Source organism: Octodon degus, unplaced genomic scaffold (assembly GCF_000260255.1).
Source record: "Octodon degus isolate 3935 unplaced genomic scaffold, OctDeg1.0 scaffold00002, whole genome shotgun sequence".
Classification (NCBI taxonomy): domain Eukaryota; kingdom Metazoa; phylum Chordata; class Mammalia; order Rodentia; family Octodontidae; genus Octodon; species Octodon degus.
In genome coordinates, this window is record NW_004524578.1 from 18,818,115 (window position 1) to 18,829,307 (window position 11,193).

The 11,193-nt window shown below is 44.0% G+C and overlaps 1 protein-coding gene across 1 annotated transcript in view; it reads left to right on the top strand.

Moving 5' to 3' along the window:
* The window catches only part of Fanci (Fanconi anemia complementation group I), a gene marked incomplete at its 5' end in the record, with an annotated part of 56,441 nt that overhangs the window by 44,768 nt on the left and 480 nt on the right, over nt 1-11,193 (top strand). Inside the window, 11 exons of the mRNA XM_023712332.1 lie at nt 2,550-2,601; nt 3,596-3,723; nt 3,814-3,882; nt 4,065-4,158; nt 4,457-4,644; nt 5,503-5,556; nt 5,635-5,694; nt 8,599-8,655; nt 8,770-8,823; nt 9,841-9,936; nt 10,209-10,322. Coding sequence (XP_023568100.1) covers nt 2,550-2,601; nt 3,596-3,723; nt 3,814-3,882; nt 4,065-4,158; nt 4,457-4,644; nt 5,503-5,556; nt 5,635-5,694; nt 8,599-8,655; nt 8,770-8,823; nt 9,841-9,936; nt 10,209-10,322 — 966 coding nt within the window. The remainder of the gene's footprint in view (nt 1-2,549; nt 2,602-3,595; nt 3,724-3,813; nt 3,883-4,064; nt 4,159-4,456; nt 4,645-5,502; nt 5,557-5,634; nt 5,695-8,598; nt 8,656-8,769; nt 8,824-9,840; nt 9,937-10,208; nt 10,323-11,193) is intronic.

Here is an 11,193-nt window from a genome sequence, read left to right on the forward strand (position 1 = left end):
CCCCCTTTTATTAGGAATTGAATCCAGGGCCCTGGAAGTGAGCTGAATTCCTCACCATTTGTACTTTTTATTTTGACATAGGCTCTTAGGAAGTTCCCCAGGCTGGGCAGTGTTACCATCCTCCTGCCTCAGCTCCAAGTTCTGGAGTTACATGCATGTGCCATCACACAGAGCTTGCCTTTATAACCCAGCCTTTTTTTTTTTTTGTATTTAGGACGGGGACAGGGTGTACAGGGTTTCACTGCGTAGATCAGACTTGTAGTGATCCTCCTGTTTACAGCCTCCCAAGTGCTAGGATTACAGGCACGCACCACCATGCCCAGTCTCAGTTGCTGTCTCAGCATGCCCCCAGGGTGGGGCTGGCACAGCAGGCCAAGGGATCGAACTCCAGGCCCCTGTGTCTGCCTAAGCAGGCACTTTAATCTGCTGGCCCTGTAACCCAGTCTTGATGTTTGCTTCTTCTTTCCTAAGATGAAAGCATGTTAATTATGAAGAGAGTAATTGATACTGAGCAATTGGATTTCTCAGTAAAGTTGTGTGGTACTAGTTTGACGAGAATTCAGTAATGATGATGATGAAGTCAGAAAGTGACCATAGTCCCAAAGCAGAAACAAGTGAGAAGATAGATTATCAGTTTGTTACACATGAATGTGCACACATACACTTAGAATTGTGCCACCCACACAAGGATCTACACACAAAAGAGGAAGAGTAGGGCCACATTTGGTGGATCTGTTCCACTCGCCAGTATTTCCCACCCAGATGGTAAAGAACATCCCGGTAGTGAGGACTTGGTGCTCAAGCCCAGCTACATTTTCATCTGTGAGGGAGACCGTTTGAAGGCCTCCTTCCATGAGCCTCAGCGCAGGAACTGCCATTCTATGGAATACTGTGGACGAGATGTGTAAGCACTAGAAAAGCAGCCCAGCCTGACTTCCTTGTGGCTTAGTTGCGATTAGCCTGAAGAAAATTCCCTTTCTTCCACCTTTGTTTCAGCTCCAAGCAGCTCATTGCTCCTGGACTTCCAGGCTCTTGTTTTCATATGACTTTTACAGTAGAAAGAAAAGGACTGGGAATGAAACACAGAGGGACTGGGGAGATAGCTCAGTCCTGAGTTCAATCCCCAGTTCTGAACAAAAAAAAAAAAAAAAAGAAAGAAAAGAAACACAGAGAAAGAAATTAGAGCTGTAGGGGTGTTAGTGGGGTAATAGGTTTGGAAAGGCTGATAGTTGCAGGAAAAGTTTAATTTGCTTTTCTCTGTCCTATCCCATTAATTTTAAGCAGTGTCATTAAAGTTTTTGTATTTAATTTTGAATGGGTAATGAAGTCCTGTGAGTTGAAAACCAGAAATGATAAAAATACAAGTGTCCCTCACAGTCATGGTTTTTATCCGCTCATCCGCTCTGTATCCCAGATACATAAACACTGTCTTCTAAGTTTCTTTCAGGAGCTTCTCTGCCTTTGCAAGACAGTGTGAAGTTAGACTTCTGTTCCCAACCATGCCCCTCTTGACACAAAGCTGCTTCTGCTTTGTGCTTACCTCATTTAATACTGTATTCTGGAGATCTTTTAATGTCAGTTCATAGAGAACCTTCAGTTAGTCTCATACTTTATTTTTTCCCGTCAACAAATAAAAACTGAATTATTGGTCATTTGCACTTAAAGTTTGCGTCATCACAGTGCCTTTGTAGCTGAAAGCCTATTCCTAAAAACTACTATAGCAGAAGGTGCCTGGTGACTCAGATGTCTGTTGTCCCAAAATTTGTCTCCTTCTCCTTCACCTAAGGAATTTTGTCTGGTTTGGTTTGGCTTTTGTTGTTTTTTGTTTTTTTTAAAATTGTGTGTATTTTGTTCAGGGTCTCACTACAGAGCTTGGACTCATAGTGATCCTCCTGTTTTTAGCCTCCCAAGCACTGGGATTACAGGCATGTGCCACCACACCTGATCTCGGTGGCTGGCTCAGTGTGCCCCAGGGTGGGACCAGCTGGGCATGTGGTGCTGGGGATCAGGTCCTGGTCCCTGCCCTTGCCTAGGCAGGCAATTAGTCTGCTGAGCTATCTCACTGGCCCTAGTTTTTGGGTTTTTAATTTCCTCCCTTTTTTCACCCTCTTTTAAACTCCTTTGGCCTTTTGGCTCCTGCAAGCTACTTCTACTTTCCTTGTAGTCAGGATTTTCATCTCCCACATCTCTGTTGTACATGCTTAAAGCTATGTAAAGTGTGGGTAGAGGAGATTTAGCTGTAGACCACCATGATAGGGGCAGGTGAAGGTCAGACAGGATCCAGACCCGGTACTCTGGGCCCTTATTGTGGACGCAGACATTGAGAATTAAGTCATATGCTGTATTAGAATAGTGTTAGTACCTCTCCTATGTTTGGATTTATTTTTATGTTCTCTAACATTATCATTTTAGGCATGTATTTTAGAAGATCTTTTTCCAGACTTGGAAAGGCCTAGGACTCTTCAGTTCTGACAGGAATTACCTTTAGCATGTTTCTTTCTTTCTTTTTTTAGCATGTTTATTTAATATCTAAATGGTCTTTTATTTAGTTTGTGCAGATGCTATCCTGGACATCTAAGATTTGCAAGGAAAACAGCCAAGGTAAGTCCTGCTACATTTCCTAAAAGTTTTATATATGATCATCATCACCAACTAGTTTTTAGAAAAGGTAAGACACTCCCATTACACCTTCACCCAAGTGGTCAGCATGATGAAGGCACACAATGATTACTAAGTGTGGGCAAGAATGCAGAGCAGCTGAGTGTCTCCTTCACTGCTGGCACCGATGTAAATTGGTGTAACTGTTCTGGAAAGCTGTTTGCCAATATCTACCTACTAAAATTCAACATATCAGGGCTGGGAAAGAGCTTGCCTGGCAAGCACAAGGTCCGGAGTTCAATCCCCAGTACCACAAAAATAAATAAATAAATAAATAAAATTCAACATATCCATGACCCAGCAGTTTGAAGAATGTGGAACAATTCTCATAGCAGCAAGAATGTGAAAGAATTCTCATAGCAGCACTGTTTCAGGAGGTAACACCGAAACCTAAGTGAAGTGTACATCAGCAGAATGGATGAAGGGATTATGATGCTACAAAGTGGGAAACCACATAGCACCATAAAGACTGGCTACACCTGCACACTCCAACATAGAGAGGATTTCACAAACAAAAGCCAGGCATAAGAAAGCACACAAGTTATGATTCTGTTTAGATATACTTCTAAATCAGGCAAAACTCATCTGTGGTGTTAAACATTAGGATACCAGTTTCTCTGGTGGTGTGGGGAGCTAGGAAGCTGGTAATGTACTGGAGGTGAGTTCTTGTGACTAGTAGTAGATGGTGACTTCTTTCTTGGGCATGTGGATAAAGGGACACAATTGCAGTACAGCATTGTTTGAAGTATATAACACTAGAGCATGAAGAGCATAGTGTTCTGGCGAGTCTCCCTCCCCTTCCCCCTACCCCTCCTCATTCCCTCCCTTTTTTTCTCCCTTCCCCACTCCCTCCTGTACCCCCTGTGTCTCTGTCTCACTTTTGTAGGACCTGAGTAGGTTATAACTTACCTTGAATTTTTTTCTTTGTACCCCCTAGAAGATGCCTCATTTTGTAAGAGCCTGATGAGCTTGCTCTTCAGCCTTCATGCTTTGGTTAAGAGTCCTGTCACCCTGCTGCGTGATGTGTCCCAGGATATCCACGGGCAGCTGGGAGACATAGACCAGGTGCTATAGCCCAGGACATCCTCTGTGGGAGTGGAGGTCAAGGGGACAGCTTTGCTGGCTTTGGGTCTTAACCTCTCTTTCCCTCCCCAGGATGTAGAGGTAGAAAAAACAAACCACTTTGCCTTGGTGACTTTGAAAACAGCAGCCCCCACTGTCTGTGTGAGTGTTGCTCCCAATACATGGGAATACCTTGTCATTCCTTCTGTTCTACTTTGAGCTGTGGACTCAGTTGCAGCAGCTTCTGTTTTGAGGCCTGAGCCCCACCAGCAGAAGCTGTAGTTGTGATATTACTACCACAGCTGCATATAGTGACTCATGCCCGGTATTCCTTTCTCTTACAGTTACTTGTTCTGAGCCAGGCTGAGAAGGTCCTGGAAGAAGTAGACTGGCTAATCACCAGGCTTAAGGGACAAGTGAGCCAAGAGATGCTGTCAGGTAAAATGTCTTCTGGTGGAGCTCAAGGATTTGCAGTGAGGGCAGAATCTAAATTTGACCGCATAAGGTTAGAGCCCGTGAGCTCAGTTCCTTACTGTTCTTGAGCTAGATTCTGATGTGATGAAAGTAGAAGAGGTAGTGTGGCTTGTGACGGCGTGATTGGTGATTCACTCTGCATAATGAATGCTCCTTTCTGTGCTAGATTTCTAGTTAGTAGCATTTAGTTGATGTCTAATTTTCTTTAGTATTAACTAGAAAATAAAATTGGTTGAAATAAACTAATACTGTTTCTCTTCAGAAGAGACCTCTTCTCAAGTCACCCTACAGAACCATCCCACTGAAAAAGCCATCATCATGCAACTGGGAACGCTCCTGACATTTTTTCATGAGCTGGTACAGACAGCCCTGCCTTCGGGCAGCTGTGTGGACACCTTATTAAAGGGCCTGTGCAAAATGTACACCATCCTTACAGCACTTGTCAGATATGTGAGTGTCTGAGAAACAGGGTTTCCCCACCACCACTCCAACCAGATCCCAACTAACCTGTTGCCAAGAACATTTATGGACCTGGCTCCTGTCCCTGTCTTTGCAAGTCATGGTTTCATTTCACTTTGGTCAGTAGGGACAGTCATCTGTACAGGCCAGGTGAAAATGGCTGATGCAGTTATTCTAAATCTTTTCAGAGCCTTGTATTTCCTTGACACATAAGTAATACTAGATTGAGTGCTAACTCTTTTTCAAAGACCTCTTTCCTTGAGAATCTCGGTCAGGCCTGACACTTAGTCAACCCATTCTCACTGATACATAGCCCTGCAGTACATTCAGTGCAGGGATTAAGTGAAACACATACAATATTCTGGTCTTCAGGAGATTCAGAAGATGATAGGAAGTGGGTAGTTTAATTCCATCCATGATCTGTACTAAATACTTAGGCCTAGACCAACCCAGAGTGTACCAGGCAAGCACTGCAGCCATCTCTAGAATGTGCAGTTCCAGCTACATGTGTTGCTGTGGCTCTAAGGTGCTGTAATAATAGTATGAAGAGCCTCTTCTCTTTGAGTTCTTAGGGAACAGCCAAGTTGCTGGTTTGCTAAGATGTAGATTCTCAACCTGAAGGATTTTAAAGCTATGGGCTGAGCAGATCAGAAACAGACACCTTTCATTTCCTGCTATCTGGGAAGCTTAGGAACTTTAGAGGAAGGCAAAAGGAAGCCTGTTCTTGGCTCCTGTATCGAATTTTCTTTTCCCTCTCTAGTCAGGGTAATGAGTCACATAGCTTCCCTTACACAGTGACATGTGCTTCATAGGCTAGTCTGCTAAATCTGGGAATCTTTTTGTTATTAGTATCTCCAGGTGTGTCGGAGCTCAGGAGGAATTCCAAAAAATATGGAAAAGCTGGTAAGTTGAGAATGGCTTTCCTAAGAGAGAGCAAGCATTTTATTGCTGCAGTTACATTGATTTCCTCCTTTGCTGCAGGTGAAGCTGTCTGGTTCTCATCTGACCCCTCTGTGTTACACCTACATTTCGTATGTACAGGTATGTGGTTCACAGGCAGTACAACAGTTGATCTTTAAGAAAAGGCCTGTTGCCAGGAGGCTGCTTGGCCACCTGACTTGCATTTATATGAAGTTTCTTCCTTACTTAACCATAAGGCAGAAGTGTCCATCTGAGACAAAGCCAAGACTCAAAGGTGTTGTAGCAATAAGGTTTTTATTCATACCAAGGAAATCATTTTGATTTAGAGAAAGAAAACATTAGATATGTTTGCATTTGGAGCAGGGAAGGAATAAACTTGCTTTGCCTCTGTGACTTGGTTCATTTCTGCCGTTGGGTATCCTTTCAGAGTGAGTACTTGTGACAGCAGTCACCTGAAAAATGCTGAGGTCAGATGGCTAAGAGAGCAGCAGCCTCTGGGGATGCAGAGGGTTATGGGCTCCTTCCATCATTTGCTTTGACCGCCACTAAATTAATAAAGTAGTTTTATGTGTCATAAGGTCATAAATACTATCAAGTTCTTACAATATTTTAACCTCCTGTACTGTTTGCTTAAACTGGAGTTTTAACCTTATCACTGCTGACATGTTAGGCCAGATAATTTTTTGCTGTGAGGCCTATTCTGTGCATCTTAGGATGTTTAGCAGTATCCTGAACTCTACATGCCAGACTCTGGTAGGAGACACTCCAGCCCCAGGTGTGAATGACCAAAACTGGCCTATTGGAAAACTTAAAATAATAGCATTAGTGTTTGGCAGAATAGTGTTCCAAAATTCAGCTTGGGAAACACTGCTGTTAGACCCTATTCATCAGCCTTGTTGCAATCCAGAAGTCACTGTATCTGTTCATGTGTTAGAAAAACTAATAGAGACCTTTAGCCTTGTCTGTATGATTCAGTTCTCATGCATTGCTTCGTTCTTCCTTCAGTGGTTTTTGTTTTGTTTTGTTTTGCTTTTTTGCTTGGTTGGTTTTTGACACCAGGGATTGAACTCACTGTTGCCCTTGCCAGGCAGGTGCTTATGCCGCTGAGATCAGGACTTGCCCTGTATTAGAGCAGTTAATTGAAATATCCAAGAACAGACAGCTAGAAAGAGGCCAGCAAAGCCTAGAGCCCAGCTAGTTTGGTTGTATACCAGGGGTCAGAAGCTTTCTGTAAAGAGTCAGATAGTAAATATTTCAGGCTATGTGGGTTATAGATTGTCACACCTATTCAGCTCTGCTGTTAAATACAAAAAAAAAGTATGAAACAACCACAGACAAGTATGCAAGTGTAAACATGGCTGTGTTGCAGTGAAAATTTATTCTCAGAAACATAATGAGGGCTGAGGTATACCTCACTGTAGAGCACTTGCCTACATGCCTGAGGTCCTGGGTTCACTCAGCAACACCAAAACAAAAAAAGTAATGGGCTGGATTTGTCCTTTGGACCGTAGCTTTTTTGTTATTGTTTTTGGTCTTTTATGAGGGGACTGGGGTGTGTGAGCTGGGACCAAACTCAGGAGGATGCACTTGGCCAGGCAGGCATTGATGCCATTGAGCTATCTGCCTGGCCCCATTTTGGTTTTTTGAGGCAGGTTTTGCTATGCAGTTCAGGCTGGCCTGACCTCACTTTGTAGCCCAGGCTGGTCTTAAACACACAACCATCATCCTGCCTCAGCCTCCCGAGTGCTGGGATTACAGACGTGAGCCACCATGCCCAGATCTTTGAGCTGTAGTTTGCCAACACCCACACCACTGTAGCATCTTTTGCTATTTGTAGACATATATAATGTTGGAGAGTTGTAATTTTGTGTTTCTGACCCCTTCTCAAGCATTTTGTTTTGTGAAGCACAAGATACCTTGGAGGTTCTGTTCTTTTTCCTAAATTACACAAAAATTAGCCTCCTGTACGCCTTGGGCATCCTCTCCATATTGGCCTTAAGGCCTACTGACAACACAGTTTTCTCTTTGTGCCATCTAGTGAGTGACCCTGGGTAAGAGCCCATGGTTGCATTAACTCAAGCCCTTAGGTGGGTATGGGAATTACACTTACTTGCTGGACAAGTACTCTACCACTGAGCTGCATCCCCAACCCAAGGTCTTTTTTTCTTTATCTAACTGCTGAGGAATATGGTATGTTCCTTCCCTAGAAGGTATAGGCACCTCTTTAAGGGAAAAGCTTCCTGTGTTTTCTTTTTTTTCTTTTGCGGAACTAGGGATTGAACTCAGGTACTTGCGCTTGCCAGGGAAGCGCTTATTCCACTGAGCCATATCCCAGGCCCTCGTGTTTTCGTGTACCTTAAACTTGGGTGTTTTCCGCTCAGGTCTCTCCTTCAGGCAGAAATTCTGTAACCTTGTCAGCACCCTGTCCTCCTCGGTTGCTGTATCATGTATCCTTCCTCTCCAGGACCTCTTTTTTTTCCCCAGGAATCTCCAGCTTAGGAAGTAGGTCTGGCTCTTTCCATCCTTCTTTCCCATGTTAACCACACTGCACCTAAAGCACATCTGTCTATGATGGCCTCTAATTGGAAAGTCTGTGGCCTCTGTAACAGCTTCTTCTTGTTTATAGAGCCCTTTTAGCCGGGAGCCCAGGAGGAAGACACCTGCCCCTACTGCCATCTTTTTTTTTTTTTTTTTTTTTTTCTATAATTTTATTGAGAAACAAACCTGCCATCTTGACAGCCCCCATTTTTACTGTGCCTTGGTTGACCCAGGACAGTAGTGGCTGTCCTGCCCTTCCTTTCTGTGTTATCTCCAAGAGCAACAGATCATCTGCTGTTAACCATGAAACACAAAGAAACATCTGACAATTACAAAGCATCACTGCGTTTTTCTCGTCTTGCAGCATCTGCTACACAGAAATCCTACTCACCCAGATGTGGTCCCCACTGTCTGCTGTATTTACCACTAGCCTGCTAACTATAGAAAAACCTTCAGGAATGACATGGTGCGTTTGTTTTTCTTTAGAACAAGAAATCCACAGGAGAGAAGAAAAAGGAGAAAACTGCTGTTGGCACAGTCATGGTAAGTTACTGACATATCCTACTCACCCAGATGTGGTCCCCATTGTCTGCTGTATTTACTAGCCTGCTAAGAATAGAAAAATGTTCAGAAATATAATGGTGTGTTTTTCTTTAGAATAAGAAATCTACAGGAGAGAAGCAACAGAAAACTACTTTTGCCAGAGTCATGGTAAGCTAGTGACTCTATTAAAACACACTTGCTGGTCATTAGTTCTTCATTACAACTGTTTTTAGGAAAAGCTGGTGAGCCCAAAAGACACAATATAGGACAGGACCTGTAAGAATTGGTGAGGATGAAGGAGGAACTTTGCTGACAAAGGGAAAAATGACTGCAACCTAGGAAGGGGACACATTTGGCCATAACTACTAATGTAACAATTCCACTTGAAGACAAAAACTATAAAGGCCTAAGTATAAGGAACTGTTATCCAGGGCTGGCCAGATAGCTCAGTGGATTAAAGTGCTTGCTTAGACGCAGGAACTGGAGTTCAATCCCCAGTGTGCTGTGCCAGCCCTACCCTCAGGGTGCACTGAGACAGTGATCGAGACTGGGCATGGTGGTGCACCTGTAATCCCAGCACTTGGGAGGCTGAAAACAGGAGAATCACTAGAAATCCAATATGTATACTGAGACCCTGTACTAAATACATAAAAATAAAAAAGACTGTCATCCAAGGTGGCACCTATTGAAACTCCAGAATAAGGCATCTGCATTCGGCTCTAGAATTATCTCCAAGATAATTTCTATTTTTTGAGACAGGGTTCCATGTAGCACAAACTGGTTTATATAGCCCAGGCGGGCCTCAACTCATGGTGATCCTCCTGCCTCAGCCCCGAGTACTGGAATTACAGGTGTGCACCACCATGCCTGGCTATTTTCATTTATGGGCTTGGAAAAAAAAAATCTGTCATTCAAATGGAGGGCAAAGACATGTAATCCCAGCTGTAAGGAAGTGTCAGACTGGACTCACAGGAAGTCAGAGAGGCAGTTAAATTTCTGCAGTTGACCCTAACATAGGTAGTCCATCTTTAGACAACAAAAGATGTTTAGAAATTACAGACAGGGTAATTATGTTTAGTTGTAAAATACTCCAGTTTTTCCCCAAGGCCATGTGCAGTTCTGCTCTACAGAAAAATTCCCAAAACTATGAAACCAGAAATGTAAATCTTACGTTCTTTCCCTCAGGCCAGAGTTCTTCGGGAAACCAAGCCAATCCCTAATCTCATCTTTGCCATAGAACAGTATGAAAAGTTTCTCATCAGCCTTTCTAAGAAGTCCAAGGTAAATGTACTTTCTTATTTGTTCCCATTTCCCTTACTGTTAAAGGGATCTGGCAGACCTAACCAGTACGGCTGCAGTGGGAAGAGAATCTGACTACATTCCATGCCTGTTTCTTAATTATTTCTGATCAGGCGGCCTGGTGGGAAGCTAACGAGAAAGGAAAGCAGGCCCAGGGGTGGGAACTGAAGGGCCTGGGAGGAATGCGCTGGAGATGGTATGCTGTCCCAACAGACCTGTGAGGTACAGGATTTTCTGCACTTGCCATCCGTCAGGTGAACCTGATGCAGCACATGAAGCTCAGCACCTCCCGAGACTTCAAGATCAAAGGAAACGTCCTGGACAAGGTTCTCCGAGAGGAGGAAGAGGAGGAGGAGGGGAGCGAAGAGGTCAGCGGCGCACCTGCCTGAACACAGCTAGCCCCACTTACACCTCCTGGCTGCTTGGGTGCAGCCACAGACTACAGGGAGGGCAGGAAAGTGGTCAATAAGGAAAACAGGGGCTGGTGAGATGGCTCAGTGGTCTAAAGCACCTACTTAGAACAAGCGAAGCTAAAACAAAGCACAGGGACCGCGGTTCAATCCCCAGCACCACATGCCAGCCAGCCCCGCCCCCTGGTGGGCTGAGCTGGACACACACACACACACACAATAAATAAATGTTAAAAAAAAAAATTAAAAAAAAAAAAAACGGGCTGGTGAGATGGCTCAGTGGTCTAAAGCACCTACTTAGAACAAGCGAAGCTAAAACAAAGCACAGGGACTACGGTTCAATCCCCCAGCACCACATGCCAGCCAGCCCCGCCCCCTGGTGGGCTGAGCTGGACACACACACATACACACACAAATAAAAAAAAATTAAAAAAATAAATAAATAAATAAGGAAAACAAAGAATGCTCCAGAAGATTAAAAGTTGAACAAAATGCTAAGACACTTTTTTTTTTCTTTTTGAGACAGGGTCTTGTGCAGTTCAGGCTGGCCTTGAGCTCACTTTGTAGCCCAGGCTGGTCTCAAACTCACAAGGATCCTGCTGCCTGAGCCTCCTTCCCGAGTGCTGAGATTACAGCCATGTGTCACCACACCCAGTTTTAATGACACTGTCTAGATGGTAGTCATTTCTAGGAAGACAGCAGTAGTAACCAGTGTCTTATCCTGGGCCTCTTCTTGTGTCCTCTGCCTCTCTGGCTCAGGAACCAGTTTATGTCCTTTCCTGGAGCAAGCCACTCTGAATGGTGAAGGTGAGGCTTCTGCCACTTGATC